At 35.7% G+C, this 16717-nt stretch overlaps 2 protein-coding genes across 2 annotated transcripts; one reads left to right on the forward strand and one right to left on the reverse strand.

The window, feature by feature from the left end:
* Positions 1-770: 770 nt before the first annotated feature.
* LOC113336130 (40S ribosomal protein S6-like) lies at positions 771-2803 on the forward strand. Its single transcript, XM_026582121.1, has 6 exons — positions 771-843; positions 939-1003; positions 1474-1531; positions 1621-1729; positions 1891-2163; positions 2280-2803. The coding sequence occupies exons 1-6, from the start codon at positions 838-840 to the stop codon at positions 2510-2512; spliced, it is 744 nt and encodes a 247-aa protein (XP_026437906.1). The 5' UTR covers positions 771-837; the 3' UTR covers positions 2513-2803.
* An 8284-nt stretch (positions 2804-11087) lies between these two features.
* LOC113336071 lies at positions 11088-13998 on the reverse strand. The gene is made up of 5 exons (XM_026582061.1): positions 13794-13998; positions 13586-13686; positions 11819-11914; positions 11493-11741; positions 11088-11390 (listed from the first exon to the last, which is right to left on the reverse strand). Exons 1-5 carry the CDS (start codon positions 13996-13998, stop codon positions 11229-11231), a joined length of 813 nt encoding a protein of 270 aa, XP_026437846.1. The 3' UTR covers positions 11088-11228.
* Positions 13999-16717: the final 2719 nt, after the last annotated feature.

The raw sequence follows: 16717 nt of genomic DNA on the forward strand, positions 1-16717 counted from the left end.
ATACAGATATATACCTGAGATGGATGCTAGTTTGGCTCCAAATATTACGAACAAAGTCTGTAACAAAAAAATCAGAATCAGAGATACTTTCCTGTAAAAGTACCTAATAATATACACCGAAAATGAAACTTACTTAAGTCGTAGATAACTTTTTCTTGACAGAGTATTGGTTTTCAGCTCCGTCGTGACTGGATATGTCTCACGAATAAGAAGAAGAAGGAACAGTAGTGGTGGTAAATAGAGCACTGCCAATGACGAAAGATGGTTGGGGTTGTATCCAGCCAGAATCTCCCATTGAGATTTCTTTTTCAGCTTCAGAAAGCAACCAAAACTTGATTAACAGATAGCTTGTACATAATTGAGAGATGTGATCTTTTATGAATTTGTAAACTCTCTCCTCTTTCAACATTTTGTATGAGTCAGAGATCCAATTTATCATTTACAAGTTTTATTTGTAGTAACACAAAAGATCATAGAGCCGAAGAGGACGTAGCTATGTGGTAATTAGGGATCGTGTATTCCCAATTTTTTTTTTTTTTTGGATAATGAATTTGTATTATTAAATTCATGACATACTTCAGTTACTCAGTCATTTTACAGTTTTAACTCTGAGCTGGATGGTTAAGATGGTCAAACAAAGTCCATCTATTGGCTCACCAAACTCAAGTTTGGACAAATGTAACCTGGGTCGGGTGGTGTACAATAGCTATGGGCTTAAACCACCATGAAAAACCTAAGCCCAAGTTTCCATTCCATATATAAACGAAGAGAAACTCATTTCTTTTTCTCAAAATCAAAACCCTAATAGGTTAACTGCTTCAGCGGCAACAATCAATCATGAAGGTAATAACTTCAGATCTTATTACATTGTTGATTTCATTGATATTTTCTTCCGATTTCTTTATATTGATTTCATTTTCTGTTTATTTCTGATCTAGTTCAATATCGCAAATCCAACCACCGGTTGCCAGAAGAAGCTGGAAATTGACGATGACCAAAAGCTGTAAGTTCTTTACTGTTTTTTCCTTATAACGATTGTTTAATCAGTAGTTGCATTTGAATATCTATAATTTAGGGTTTGTTTTGTAAGATTATTAGATCGTTCTTTTTTGGTATTTAGTATCATCTGGAGTTTGAGGAAAATCCCCATTTGATTTTGGTATTGGATTACCTTTTTGTAGTTGGATTTGAATATTAGGGTTTGGAATGACTAATCTGGACTGTTTAGTGTGTAAGATTGTTAGGTTTTTGTTTTTGTTATCTTCTTCTTCATCCCAAGGAGGAAACATCCCCAGTTGATTTTGGTATTTTGTATGGGATTACGTTTTTCTAGTTTGTATAAATAAATTTGTTCAAATTGTGAATATGCTGATTGAAGTTAACTGCATTTGGTTTTCTCATGTGCTAATGGTTGTGTTAAATGTTTGAAATTGTTATATTGTCTTTTGCTTATGCTCATTTGATTGTCTGTAGGCGTGCCTTCTACGATAAGAGGATTTCCCAAGAAGTCAGTGGAGATGCTCTTGGCGAGGTATGCTCTAGGCGTGCCTTCATTTGTTTGTAGTATAATGAAGTATGTTTTTAGACATTAGTTTCCTAATTTTTATTTTTCCCCAACAGGAATTCAAAGGGTATGTATTTAAGATTATGGGAGGCTGCGACAAGCAGGGGTTTCCCATGAAACAGGGAGTGTTGACTCCTGGCCGTGTGCGGCTTTTGCTTCACAGAGGTACAGGGGATGTGATTACATTTTTTTTTTAACTATACCTCATTGGACTTTACTAGTAGTTTGAGTTATATAGGTTTGTGATTTCATGGTCTCTTTTTGGATATGAATAGTTTTAAATTATATAGGTTTGTAATTTCGTGGTCTCTTGTTTTTTTTGTCAGGAACTCCATGCTTCCGAGGACATGGAAGACGTAATGGGGAGAGGAGAAGGAAGTCTGTTCGTGGTTGCATTGTCAGCCAAGACCTTTCTGTTTTGAATTTGGTTATTGTTAAGAAGGGGGAGAAAGATCTTCCTGGTTTGACCGACACTGAAAAGCCTAGGATGAGGGGGCCTAAGAGGGCTTCAAAGATCCGAAAATTGTTCAACTTGTCTAAGGACGATGATGTTACAAAGTATGTCAACACGTACCGCCGTACCTTCACAAACAAAAAAGGTTTGTTATTCATTCCTTGTCCTTGCACTGTCATTTGTTTGTTGCGAAGCACCGTTTTCAGATAGATTGAGAACCGAAAGCTGCTTGTTCTTACACCTTCCCTTGTATGTTTATAGGCAAGCAGACAAGCAAGGCTCCAAAAGTTCAAAGGCTTGTGACGCCCCTTACTCTGCAAAGGAAGAGGGGACGCATTGCAGAGAAAAAGAAGAGGATTGCCAAGGCAAAATCTGAAGCGGCGGATTACCAGAAGCTTCTTGCCTCAAGATTGAAAGAACAGCGAGATCGTCGTTCTGAGAGCCTTGCAAAGAAAAGATCAAGACTTTCTGCTGCAACTAAGCCTGCAGCTTAGGTTTCACCATCATGTGTTGCATCCTTGATTCTTTCTGCCTCTGGAATGATTTTGTTGTCCTTTAGTTTTTGATACTTTAAACTTTGAAGAACTTGATGGCATTTTGTGGAGCAGTAAACTTATAAGCTAGCCAGTGTTATGTTTGGACAACTGAAAATTTTCCATTCCCTTGCTCAGTTTGATATGAGTTTTGATTAGTTATTTGTCCATTAGAAATAATGTATGGTTGTAAATGCAGCAAGTTTTTGTCGGATCACGCCTAAGCATAAAATAGGTTATAGTTTCTGAACTTGAATTAATTCTGTTTGATGATTGGAGCTGCATTGGACTGTTGCGTTAACCACTTGTTATTAGTATTTTGGACTTGAGTAGGCAGCAAAATTACAAGTAGGTGCTGAACGTATGAATTCTGATGTTGTTGACCACCTGACGGTGAGATGGAGAAACCTAGAAACGGGTAAGGTCTTCAATCGCAATTTACAACTTCAACAACGGTCCAAGACAAATCCTAAACCAAAAGCCTCCTCGGAACACTCGAACATCAAACTTCTGATGCGCGAGAAACAAGTCCATTCAGTCTCTGTCTCCTGGTAATTATTCCATCTCTAGTACCACCACATGGCTCATACCGCAACCAAGGACCATTCATTCTCTCAAGGGCGCCAAGTTTTCTTGCATTTTCAGCTCCAAGTGCCAAAAATCCCCAAATACCACAGCAGGTACATCTCTTTCTGCAATTTCAACTTCGTTAACATCCATTGCCTTCAGGTAATTTAATACCACCATCTGGTGTGCGGATGACACCAGATTGAGTACTATTATCTTGAGTGCAGGGTCTAACTGTTTCTCTAGGTTCACCACCTTTCCATATATCTACTCATGCCATCTGTTCCAGAAATCATTTGTCTGATCGTGGATCTGCAAACCTGTATGTGAAAATGTACATAGCACGAGCGCGATCAATTTTCTTCGGAAGGTCTGCATATGCACATAGTCTTGACAACTCAGAACTTTACTCGTGTTCCTAGCTCGAGAAATGGGTTGATATCTTGAAAGCAAGATAATTAAGCTCTGTACAAACACTTCGTTGATATTCTTGTCGAATACACTTCACAGGTAGAACTCTGTTGGGGTATATATTTAAAAACATAGTTTTGTAATATTGTACCAAACTTAGAGACATAGTGTGGTGGTATTATTTTGGGCTCCCACACTATAGGCTTGGGTTCAAGTCTCACCCCACACATTTGACTAGGTATATTATATATATCTATATTGCTTAATAAAATCCGGGAGAGCGGGGTCTTGGGAGATCTGGTGATTCAGAAACTGATTTTTTGTAGGTTTTAACTCTTGATTTCCAAAACGGTTTTCTACTTGATATTCTCTAATTAACTCTATTGATTTTTGGTAATTATATTGTTACCGTTTTATGACTGTTATGGAGGATTTTCAGTGAGCACTAATTACGAAAAAAAATTTCATTAAAAACCGTATTGATTTCTTTTTGAGATATAAAACAACAGTTTCTGGAGAAGATGAAATATATTGGTTTTCATCTATTTTTGAGTTCTGAGCAAGTGATTAAAGTAGTTGTTGGTTCGATTTCTCATAGTGCAGAGAAATCGAACAAGAGAGTATCAGCTGTTTTATCCCATAGGGTTTTCGACAAGTTTTGACTGCTAGCACAATCAAGAGGCAGAGTCGCAAAACACCTTAAAGATAGCGACTTAGTCCGCGACTCAGCTGTTTGAGATTTATTTTTGTGAATTTTCTATATTGTTTCCAACAAACTCTCAGATTCGTACATGTGGCGAAGTGATTTTATGCCCTCACAGCTTCACAGTATGATATCGGTGTGGCTATATATGTTTAGGATTAGAAACATTATAACTTCAACTGGATGTTTATGATCAACTCTAATGCTTAACTAAAGGATGTGTTGCTATGATTTACCTTTATAAGCTTATAAAAACGGAGTGAAATAACACTGATCAAAGTTAACTGTAATGGTTTATGGTTAAAATCCTCCAAAAGCAGGCACATTCTGTTCCTGTTTTTTGCTGCATATTTTCTTGATTTGGGACTTAAGAGAGAAAATCACATATCTAATGTGGTTTGAAGTTAACAAAAAAAAAGATTCACCATAAATCATGACACCTAAGGCTGGGTGCATATGGGTGCCATAAATCATTTCCGGCTATGTAAATATCGTACATCTGCAGCTTCTCCTTGTCAGGTATCTAACGCACTAAATCAAGAATACCCATCAAAAATGACACTAAAATCTCGAAATGTAACCCATTCAAATTGATTACAGTCTATCAGAAAACAACAACAATGGACCATTGGAGCTCTTATATTATTATAGAAAATATAAATATACCATATGGTACATAATCATTGAAGATCTTTAGCTATAATCTTGTACTACAGTTTACGCGCCCGTTCAAAAACTGGATATCACCTTCAGCTGTATGAAATCTTTCCTCAACTTCTTTAATCTTCTTAATCAGTTTGTTTTGGTTCTCTTCATGCATATTCATATGTTTGATAATTCTCCGATTTTGTTTTTCAAGAGAATTCACTTTTCCTACAAACTTTTCTTCAAGAGAATTCAGTTTTCGTGCTGTGAACCATAAACTTGCAAAACCAACACCCAAAGGAACAAGGAACTTCACAAATCTATCATTACCGTTATCCATAGATAAGAATCAAAACTAGAAGGAAGAGATTTTATCTTGCCCATCAAATCAAACAGTGTCTAAGATTATATTCACAAGTTGGCGTGCCATGTTTATGCAAGAATAACCCAGTGAAGGCGCCTAGTATTAAAAAGAATGAGTCTTGTAGGGAAAAATAGAAAAAAGCTGGTCAAGATACTTTTGAAGGGTCCGAGAAGTTTTAATATGAGGCTAGCTAGAGTCTGAGATTCTTAACTTTTGAAGCTGGCCTGGCATTGAGGTATATATGTACTTTCCCTATTTAAGCACTGCAAATAACTGCGAATATAGGTTTAATTCGCAGGTTTTGGAATTATTGCTAGATCTCATAATAGTCAAGTAATTGGAACTGTGTCTGGTGGAGCTGGAATTGCCACTACTTATATAGCTGATGCATTAGCTGTTGTATGGTCAGTTAAATTAAACTGTAACAAGATTGTCATCAGATGTCACTCTCCAACTATAATTGAAGATGCAATAAAAGGTGTGATACTTTGGTGCTTACAGTCAAGATGGATGAAAGCCAAGAATCAAGTTTCTGAGATTATCTATGAGCAGTGGTACAAAGAAGTTAATTTCTCTGCAACAGAGCTAGCTAAACAAGGTACAAGACTGCCTCAAGGAGTTGTGAATGTTACAAAAGGGAAGCCCTCATCTTTAGCACAAATTGAAGTGACTGGTAGGAAATACTATAGATTCTGTTAAGTCTTCTCATGTGTATTTCTTCAGTTTTTTTCTTTTAGCTTATTATCTTGTGTACTTTTAGTTTCTGGTTAGTTTTTATATTTCATGCACGATTACTTTTAGTTTTGTAATTTAATTTTATCTAGTAATTTCTTGTTTTCTTTCTTTTAGTTCTTATGAGACAGCTTCATCCCGCAGCAATTTCAATTGATTGACTTGTGTACCCTACGATCATATGCATTAGTCGAGAGAACACTTCAACTAGTACCACCGGTAAAAAAATCTCAAACATCTCAGTAGAAATGGGGTTGTGTAATTTTGGGTTTGTCTGGGAACTTTTACACACACCCTGGAGATCACACAATGGATCGATAAATAGCATTTTGATCTCCTCTCACGGTTTTATTTTCGGCATTTTTACAGCTTCCTTAGCTAGAGATTTGATTAACAGCGTCAGGAAAGATTTGAGATTCCATTTATGTCATCTGCACTTTTTTTTTTCGATCGAAAGAGAGTTTTATTCAGAGTAAGCTCGCTTGTGATGATTTTGTTATCTCCTTAATTGACTTATATCGTAACAAATGCTAACAGATTTAATATGACACCAGCTACAAAAAGGAAGTGTTTTGCCTTTTTTGATGGATTCAAAATAATGAATATATTGTTCCATTATCATAGGTTAAACTTCTAAAGGTCAAACCCCCACTAAACCCCTTAATATTCTCTCTTGTAAGTTGTGTACAAATGTTATGTCGTATTTTATTGGTCCAAATTGTCTCACACAAATCATATAAGATGTTTCAAGACAATTTTCAAAAAAATGTTTCAACAATTTTGACCATTAAACAAAAATCAGCAAACATAAAGACAATTAATTTGCTACCACCAAAATTCTTGCAAACTAAAATTGATAAAATTCTGTCATACTCAATGCAGTTAATATCGGATATCGGTTTATCTCGGCCAGGACCGATACACTGGTACGACTTTATATCGGGGATATTATCATTCAAATATCGGTATAATATCGGGTTCCAAATTTAGAGATTATAATTTTATAGCTACCATCCATTTTATCAGAAAACACAAGAGTAACTTCAATAACTTTAAAGTTCACTACCTAAAATGATAAATAAACAAGTTATAACTAGAAACAGGAGTGTAACTTCAACAACTTAAAAGTGTACTGCCTAAAATGGTAATTAAACAAGTTAAAAGTTCAAACCAAAAACAGGAGAGTAACTTCAACAACTTTAAAGTTTACTACCTAAAATGGTAATTAAACAAGGATATTACAGTCTTATTCAAAATCATACGAGCCACTATTGATATCATCATCTTCAGCAACTCCATTAGCTCCATCAAGTAGTCCATAATCTGTGTCTAGCATCAATTGATCAGTATCATATCCATCATACTCAGAGTCGGTTAGGTAAGTAGACTTACTTCGAGAGCTACATGCACCTCTACTACCAACTGGCCAACTTTCTTTACCAAGAATATCTTGCAAATCATCCAAAGTTACATTATCACCTTCTACCGCCAAGTCTTCCAAGTTCTGTGGATCCAACCATTCATCATTTTCATCATGCTCATCAAGAAAAATAGGATCACTAAATATCCCCGATATATCGGCCGATACGGCTAATATCGGACGATATTATCGCCAAGATATCATATAGCCGATACAATGCTTATCCTATCGCTCCAAGACCAATATCCGAAATATCCCCGAAATATCGGCCGATACGGCCGATATTGACTACACTGGTCATACTATCTGAACTGAATTAAGGAAATCTTGTTCAAATATACGACGAGATAATTTATTAAGCCTGGGGAGATCAGGAGCAGCCAAAATACCTTGAACAAAATCATCATATTCATGACCTAATCCGGTGAAGAAGAAGCCATGGTGGGTGGATTTGGGGAAGAATCAGAGACCCAATTTTTCCCTGTTGTTGTATAAGTATCCAGCGGCTGACCACCGCTTTGACTTTGGTCAAAACTGGTGACACTTGCCTGACCTGGGTCACACCAAAAAAGTTAAACAGTCAGCCCAGGTGTCCGCATGCGTACGTGTTCAGATGCACGAGTTGCTGAGTCAGACGCGTGTGGTGTCCCATGCTATTGCAATATTTTTTTGTATCATGGACTCAGCTCACCTTTTAATGGGCCCTCTTTTTTTTGAGCAGAAAGGTTAAACTTGTATTAGAAAAAATAAAAAGAAGAATGATTTTTTAGGGACCATGATTTTATTAGGCCACCTTCTGTATAATGATAAGGGGTGTCCTAAAACGTTGAAATGACTAACCTACCCTTAACCTAATTTAATTTAAAACCAACCTAATAACCACCTATATATATATAACCACCACCTCCTCCCACCACCACCGCCGATTACCACCACCACCACCTCCGATTATCACCACCACCAACCACCGATTACCATCACCACCGTCCACCAACGCCGATTACCACCACCACCACCTCCGATTATCACCACCACCAACCACCGATTACCACCACTACCTCCTCCCACCACCACCACCACCGCCTATTTAAGAAATGTAACAACATGAATGCAATCACAACTAAGTTCTGTTACATGATAATTTTATCGAGTATAAAAGACGCCAGCCGCAGCCTGATTCTGCCATGGGACCACTCCGGAGGTATTTTCCAACAAACCCTTCACTTTAATTTGATTTTGATTGCTTCAATCAAATAGAAATCATCAAAATAGGGTTTTAGTAGGAGTTACAGAGCCATGTTCGGTTAGGCCGATTTTCCAAAAAACCCTAGTTTACTAACCGAATTTCTTGAAAATGAAGAACACGAAGAATAGTTCGGTTCTATTGGATTTAAAACTAAGTCACTGAACTCTCTGTTCGGTTGTTTCGCAAAAAATTTTAAAACTACAAAGTAACCGAACTCCACCCTTAGAACCGAAAAAAAAAACAAATCCAGTCTAACCAAACTGTTTTGTTGTGGCCACTATGTTGAGTTCCAAAATAACCGAACTTAGCCAATAGAGTTCGGTTTTTCGCAAAAAAATTTAAAACTACAAAGTAACCGAACTTAGCCAATAGACGCTGGAACTTCACATTTTTTTGTTTGTTAAGTTCGGTAACTTCACAATTTTATCGCAGAAACCGAACTCAAAGTTCGGTTGGTTAGCTGTTAGGTTCAAGTTTGCGAAAGAACCGAACTTTGTAAACTTATATACTCTTATATTACGTAAAGTTCGGTTAGATCAAAAGTGCATGCAGTTTGCAAACCAACCGAACTTTGTACACCAAAGTTCGATTAGTTGAGAACCAACCGAACATAACGCTGTAACTCCTAGAAATTCTATTATTAGAGAGTTCGGTAACCTGCGTGTTTGGAACAAGTAATCGAACTACACTTTCAGATGAGTTCGGTTACTTGTTCATCTCACGGGGCAACCGAACTATAACTTCAGATGAGTTAGGTTACTTGTTCTTCATATAAATTAACCGAACTGTTCAAAATCCAGTTCAAATCCGGATCATTTTGAAGATTAACAAATATTCTAAGAGAGGATGGAGATGAAGAATCATATGAGTTTTCATCATTTGAATACTCAAACTTAGTGAATTGGAAAAAAAATCTATTTTCCATGTTTTTCTCCTTCATCTTCTCTAACTCTACTCTCTCAATAATTCTACTCAACTAATAATAAACCCATCTTTTAATTTAATCTCACTAATTATTTTTAACTAAATCATTCACTAATCATCATCCAAAATTAATCAGGAGGGTAATTTAGGTATTAATATAAATATCTAGATAAGGGGTGACCTAGATTTACTTCTAATGTCTTTACCGAAAATAAAACCATGGTCCCCCAAAAAAACCATGGTCCCCAAAAAATCGTTCAAAAAGAATTACAAGAATAGGTGGTTCTAAATGAAAAGAACCCCCTGAAATACATGTTTGAGTCTAATAAACTCTACAGTCAATTATAACCTTCCAATGTGTGATTAAGTCTCTAAAAGTATCATACTTAAACCAATTTTCAGCTGCCCCCCATTTGTAGATAACTGCTTTGACTTCATTTATGATTGTTGCTGAAGATCTTGGTCTTTTTCCTGCCACTGTTCTTCTATTCCTTTCATTCCATAATTCCCAGCTAATGGCAAATGCTAATAGTGGCCATATTTTCCTTCCCCTGTGTCTTCCTCTTCTATTCTTCCAAGCTTGTAATAAAGATGTACTAGTACAAATCTTTACATTGGCCGCACTTAATCACCGTGTCCATAGGCTTTTGGTCATGGATTTTTTTCACTCCAAAAATGTGGCATCAGGTGCCGAGACAAAAAGGTATCCCTATGGCTGCATAAACTTTGAGTGGCTATAAAATATGATTAACCATGGCCATAACTCTAAAACCGTGTCTATATGGTACTCAATATTTTTTTGGTAGTTAAGCATTTTCACTATCACCGTGGCCATAGGATCCTTATAGACACACAATTTAATTATATGTGGCTAAAGTTTACCTTAAAGTCACGTAAATTTTATTATACTCGTGGCCTTTGTCATCAATTGGACACGCAAAATTCATTTTATCATGGCCAATTCATGAGTTGCGGTCACACTAATTTTTCTCAACCATGGCCATCTCTATCATTTGGACACACGGAAAATAATTTAACATGGCTAATACATGATTTGTAGTCACGTTTAATCTATGGTACCATGGCCATCCATATTTTTGGACACATGATAAACATTTTACATGGCCAATTAATAAGTTATGGCTACTAAAAATTTGTAGCACCGTGGCTAAATTTTTTCGAAAGACACATCAAGTGTGTTGAATGTAGCTATTGTTCACCTTTTGGATACATCAAGTGTTTTCAATGTAGCTATTGTTCACCTTTTGGACACATCAAGTTTTTTGAATGTAGCTATTGTTCAACTTTTAGACACATCAAGTGTTTTCAATGTAGCTATTGTTCACCTTTTGGACACATCAAGTTTTTTGAATGTAGCTTTTGTTCACCTTTTGGACACATCAAGTGTTTTGAATGTAGCTATTGTTCACCTTTTGGACACATCAAGTGTTTTCAATGTAGCTATTCAAAAATCACCTAAATAACCATCCATAAAAAATTAATGAAGACTACAATTAGAATTGTACCAAAATAATTTCATTTCACAATATAATAAACATCTCAATCTGATAATTGTGCAGTAACCTTGAGAAAACAAACTTTCAAAGAGAGACTTAAAAGTTTAAACATCCAAATCCTATAGTCCACGACTATTTCTATTAATAATTAGGCTGCAGTCTTGAGTCTCTTGCTGGATCTCCGAGACTTTAGTTCCCCGCTCTTCATATATGAAGGTTTCTTCTTCTTTGTCTTCTTAGTGTTTGGGTCAGAATCATATTCATCGTTTGGGTCAGAATCATGTTCACCGGGGTCTGAAAGTGGATGGCCCTGCAGGAAGCCAGTGGATGTATAATTAAGGGAAAAAACCATGTTAATAGTTATATGGTCAGGATGCAGAAGGTAATAAACATGTATAATAAAGCAACTTACACTAGAGCAAGAGATCACAAACTCTTTAGGCCAAGCTACTATAGATTTTTCAGCATCCTCTACTGTTTTGAGATGAGTAGATGGGACTGGCAAACAATGATTCTTTAATATCGACTTTTCAACCGTCACTCTGACACAATCATCCCGGAGTGGATCTCCATGAACCTTCTGACCTGGCACTGATGGAAGAACCGAACCCCATGCAATGATATTTCTCAGTGAAGCATGAGCCAGTTTGCATTTACCAATCTGCAAAACATAAATGTTATATTGACATCAACAGATTCAAATCTCAAAATGCTTAAATGCCTGTGAAAAGGACATACCGTTGAAAGTTCAGTTTTGTCTTTCGATTGAGAATTGTCTGGTGAACTAAGGGGTAGATGCTCAGATGCAGGAGACTTTTGTTTGTATTTTCCAGACTACAAAAATATACGCTATATTAACATCAACAAAAAATGGAACTCTCAAAGCACTATATATTTTAAATACCTGCAAAAGAAACATACCATTTGGAGTTCAGAACTATCTTTCGATCCCGTAGACTGAGATACATTTTCAGATTCAGGGTCATTTCTATTTGTATTAGATTCATTCCTTTCAGTCGGAGAAATGCTTGTAACAGGGAATTCAAGCATAAGAGACTTCTCTCTAATAGGAGATTTCTATATAGTGCAGTTGACATATTAGATACTGCAGAATTATTAGGAAATACATACTTAATCAAAATTACTTGGATGATGTTAAACATACCCGTGCCTTTTTGCTTTTGATTTTCTTTTTCAATATGCCTTGAGATTTTAGCTGAGACATTAAGCTGCTCATCATTTCTTCTTGTGCCTTCATTGCTGCCTTCATTTCCTTCATTTCTGCATCCTTCCTATCTCTCTCCATTTGGTTCGCGCGTCTTTCATCTTCCAGTTGTTTCTTCAGTTCAATGTGCTCCTTGGATGCTCCTTTCCGTGGCAGGTGCCAGTACGTTGTTGGAGTCACTCCCTTGCCTATACATCTTACACGCCCAGCATGTTCTTCCCCAAACACAAGGGTGATAGAATCATTGCCTGGTTGTTTTCTCAAAGTTCCATCTTCCAGCTGCTTATCAAAATCCTCCTGCACAAAAAAAGAATTAAGGGATTAGAAGTGATAATCAATTAAATCAAAATTATTTTCACATTTACTCAAGCACAAAACAAATAGCTAGATAGTTTCAGTCGTCTTACAAGCTGAGCTGCTTTTTCCCTAACATCATCGTCATCGTATTCTCCATTTTTGTTTTGATGTGCCTTCCTCCATAGTAAAGACCGTGAAGGATTTTCATCTTCAAGGATCTCTTTCTCATTAATCTAGTAATTATAAAATACACAAGAAGAAAAATTAGATAGATAATACTATAATTTAAACTGGAAATAATAATAATTTTGTATAACAAACTGGACTTACTAATTTTTCCAACAGCCCTGCATACCCTGCTCTTCCCGTCCTGTGGTTATATTTGTGGTTCTTACGCGCCTTAGCTCCCCTAATGGACAACTCCTGAGCATACAGATTTAAAGAATTTCATTCATAAAAAAGTTAGACTAATTAATGAAATTAATATCAATATTTCCAAACTAAAACGTGCAATATACAACCTTGCATTTATCAGACAACCTCCACTTTACGAACTTGTCCCATTGTTCTTGGTTCACAATGACACGATATTGTTTAGGAACAGTATTTAGTTTAGCAGGTTTACCCAAATTGGGCACTATGAACTTTACATACAACTTTCTTCTGAAGTTGCGCAAATGTTCCCCAAAATATTTCATAATTTGTCTTCTCATAGTCTCCTCAATTTCATAAAACCGCTGCCAAAATATGGAGATGTTAACGGCAGGTAACAAATTAATAACAAATATAGTATTAAAAATCAATATAGATCAGCATATACATACCAATAGTTCGTGCCATAACTTATCCCTCATCACTGAATTCACTTCCTTCCACTTCAAGTGCCTTAGACCAACGTCTCGACGTACCAATACACCCATGTAACTAGCAATTTCAGCTTTATATTTCCCCTTAAATCGACCAAAATTATCAAATTCTATCACATGCTTCTCGCCGTCAAAATTTTTCTTTAGCTTCTTCAATCTTGTTAAACCTCGAACATTATTCTCCTTAGACTCTACTGTATTGTTTGGAGCTCCTGTGTCTTTTTATAGTTCAAAAACCCAAAATAAGAGTAAACATGGTGTAAGAGTGTACTCATATTTTTTAAGTCCAAAGCAAACAAAAACAGACAAGCTAGTATAGCATTACCAGGCTGTTCAGGACTTTCAGTCGATTCATCATCAGAACTGGAGCTATCACCATCGGAACCGGTGCGACTACCATCGGAATCTTCGTCTTCATCCTCTGACTCTCCTAAATTCTGCAAGGCTTGAGCCTCCAGGGCTGCAGTCTCATTTTCAGCATACTCATCATCATACTCTGGCTCCCAACTCGAATTCTCTTGTGTAGTCATATAGGAAACTGCATATACATGTATATGATTCAATCAAATAAGGTCTGAATTCTTTTCAATCAAAAGTCAAAAGTTATTAAGCTAGACACAAGCAAAAATTAAATAACAGTCAATTAACATGGTCTTGATTATGTCAGTACTAACATGGTCTTGATTAGTATGATTAGATGCAAGAGCAGGATGCCGTCTCAGAATTGTTAAAAGATATAACAATTAAAAAATTATTAATCGCTGAGGTTTTTACTAGAGCATTGAAAGAACTCAAGCAAGACTCCAGTTCAAACATACACAATTATGTAAACCTACCAAGTTCCCTAAAAACAAACGACGGATGCCGATCTCCGACATAATTATAATCCCATTATACAAAATGTCAATGACTCGGGAGTATACACGACAGATGGAAGCTTACTGACCAGCTAAAGTTGATGAAAATGAGATAAAAATGTGATTTCTAGTGGTTTCAGGGAGAACCACAGAAGTTTAAACTATTGGTTTGCAATGTGAAAAACATTCATCAGAATAGACAGATAAAAAAACCAAGGAATAACATTCAATTGACCTAGCTCTGACATAATTATAATCCCATTATACAAAACGTCAATGACACGGGAGTATACACGACAGAGAATGTGGCCAGCTAAATGAGATAAGAATGTGATGTCGAGTGGTTTCAGGGAGAACCACAGAAGCTTAAACTATTGTTTGCAGTGTGAAAAACATTAATCAGATTCATCGGAAAAGAAAGAAAAAAACATAAAAGAATAGCATTTCCATAACCATAGAAGACTGAGTTGTTATCCAGCCACTATGCAACTTAGAATACAATCTGCATAAAGATCCTAAGCATAACATAGGAAAAGCTTAAACATGCATGCACACCATTGTTCTTCTTAATAAGAAATAAACAGGTGCATAAACCCTGCTTTCAATGAATCAAAAATTAAGAATTAGGGTTTGAGTCAAAACTTAACCTTTGAATCAATTGGGTCTGATTCAAAAATTAAGGTTTGAATCAATTAGGGTTTGAATAACTAAGCTTTTTAGACGAAAGAAAGATTGAGAACAGGATATACCTTTATAAGATTTAGCCATGCAATTCCTCAACACCATACGGCCCTTTATAAAGTCGCACAGATTGAATAATCCCGCCGAAAATATTTTGCGTTTCATTTTCATCCCGCTCAAAATTATTTAGGGTGAACTGAAAAATCGATTGAGTTTGGTCTACGATTTCCTTTTTTCGGAAAAATCTCCTAAGAAAATACCATTTGATTTTGATCCTACGGTAGACCTAAAAATATTTCCAAACTTTAGAAATCCGATTTCCCTTTTTACTCTAACAAATCTCAATGTTTCCCTGATTTTAAGCCTAGAACTTTATCCCCTTTTTACTCTGCTTAGGTTTCTCTAGTTCTCTCCGCTCTGTAACTCTGGTTTAGGAGGAAAATAAAACGAACAGAATTTTGAGGTGTTACATAGCGTAAGATAAGAGGTTCTTCCCTATTAATCTAACTATTGGTTGGGCTTGTGATAAATATATTCACCGTTAGATTTACTATGGACATCCTATTCGATGCATTTTGAAATAACATAAGTAAAATCGTAATGGACTGGGCTGGAGTGTTAGCTTAAACCATGTAATGGACTGGGCTGGAGTGTTAGCTTAAACCATGTAATTGACTGGGCTGGACATAAATGTGGCATAAATTTTTTCATTTTTTCATTTTTTACTTAAATTTTTTTTCATTTTTTTCCTTTTTTTTTTTTTACTTTTTTTTTTATTACATAATCAAAATTTAGTTACATAATCAAGACTCGACACTTCACCTGAAATATTGATCGATTCGGAACGAGTTCGAGTAAAACTGATGAAAATGGAACTTCGTCCTTTGGAATCGAGACACGGAAAAATTTAGTTATTACATAATCAAATTTAGTTATTACATAATAAAAATTTAGTTATTACATGATCAAAATTTAGTTACATAATCAAGACTCGACACTTCACCTGAAATATTGATCGATTCGGAACGAGTTCGAGTAAAACTGATGAAAACGGAACTTCGTCCTTTGGAATCGAGACACGAAAAATTTAGTTATTACATAATCATAATTTAGTTATTACATAATCAAAATTTAGTTATTACATGATCAAAATTTAGTTACATAATCAAGACTCGACACTTCACCTGAAATATTGATCGATTCGGAACGAGTTCGAGTAAAACTGATGAAAACGGAACTTCGTCCTTTGGAATCGAGACACGGAAAAATTTAGTTATTACATAATCATAATTTAGTTATTACATAATCAAAATTTAGTTATTACATGATCAAAATTTAGTTACATAATCAAGACTCGACACTTCACCTGAAATATTGATCGATTCGGAACGAGTTCGAGTAAAACTGATGAAAACGGAACTTCGTCCTTTGGAATCGAGACACGGAAAAATTTAGTTATTACATAATCATAATTTAGTTATTACATAATCAAAATTTAGTTACATGATCAAAATTTAGTTACATAATCAAGACTCGACACTTCACCTGAAATATTGATCGATTCGGAACGAGTTCGAGTAAAACTGATGAAAACGGAACTTCGTCCTTTGGAATCGAGACACGGAAAAATTTAGTTATTACATAATCATAATTTAGTTATTACATAATCAAAATTTAGTTATTACATGATCAAAATTTAGTTACATAATCA

The sequence above is a fragment of the Papaver somniferum genome, unplaced genomic scaffold (genome assembly GCF_003573695.1).
Source record: "Papaver somniferum cultivar HN1 unplaced genomic scaffold, ASM357369v1 unplaced-scaffold_150, whole genome shotgun sequence".
Classification (NCBI taxonomy): Eukaryota; Viridiplantae; Streptophyta; class Magnoliopsida; order Ranunculales; family Papaveraceae; genus Papaver; species Papaver somniferum.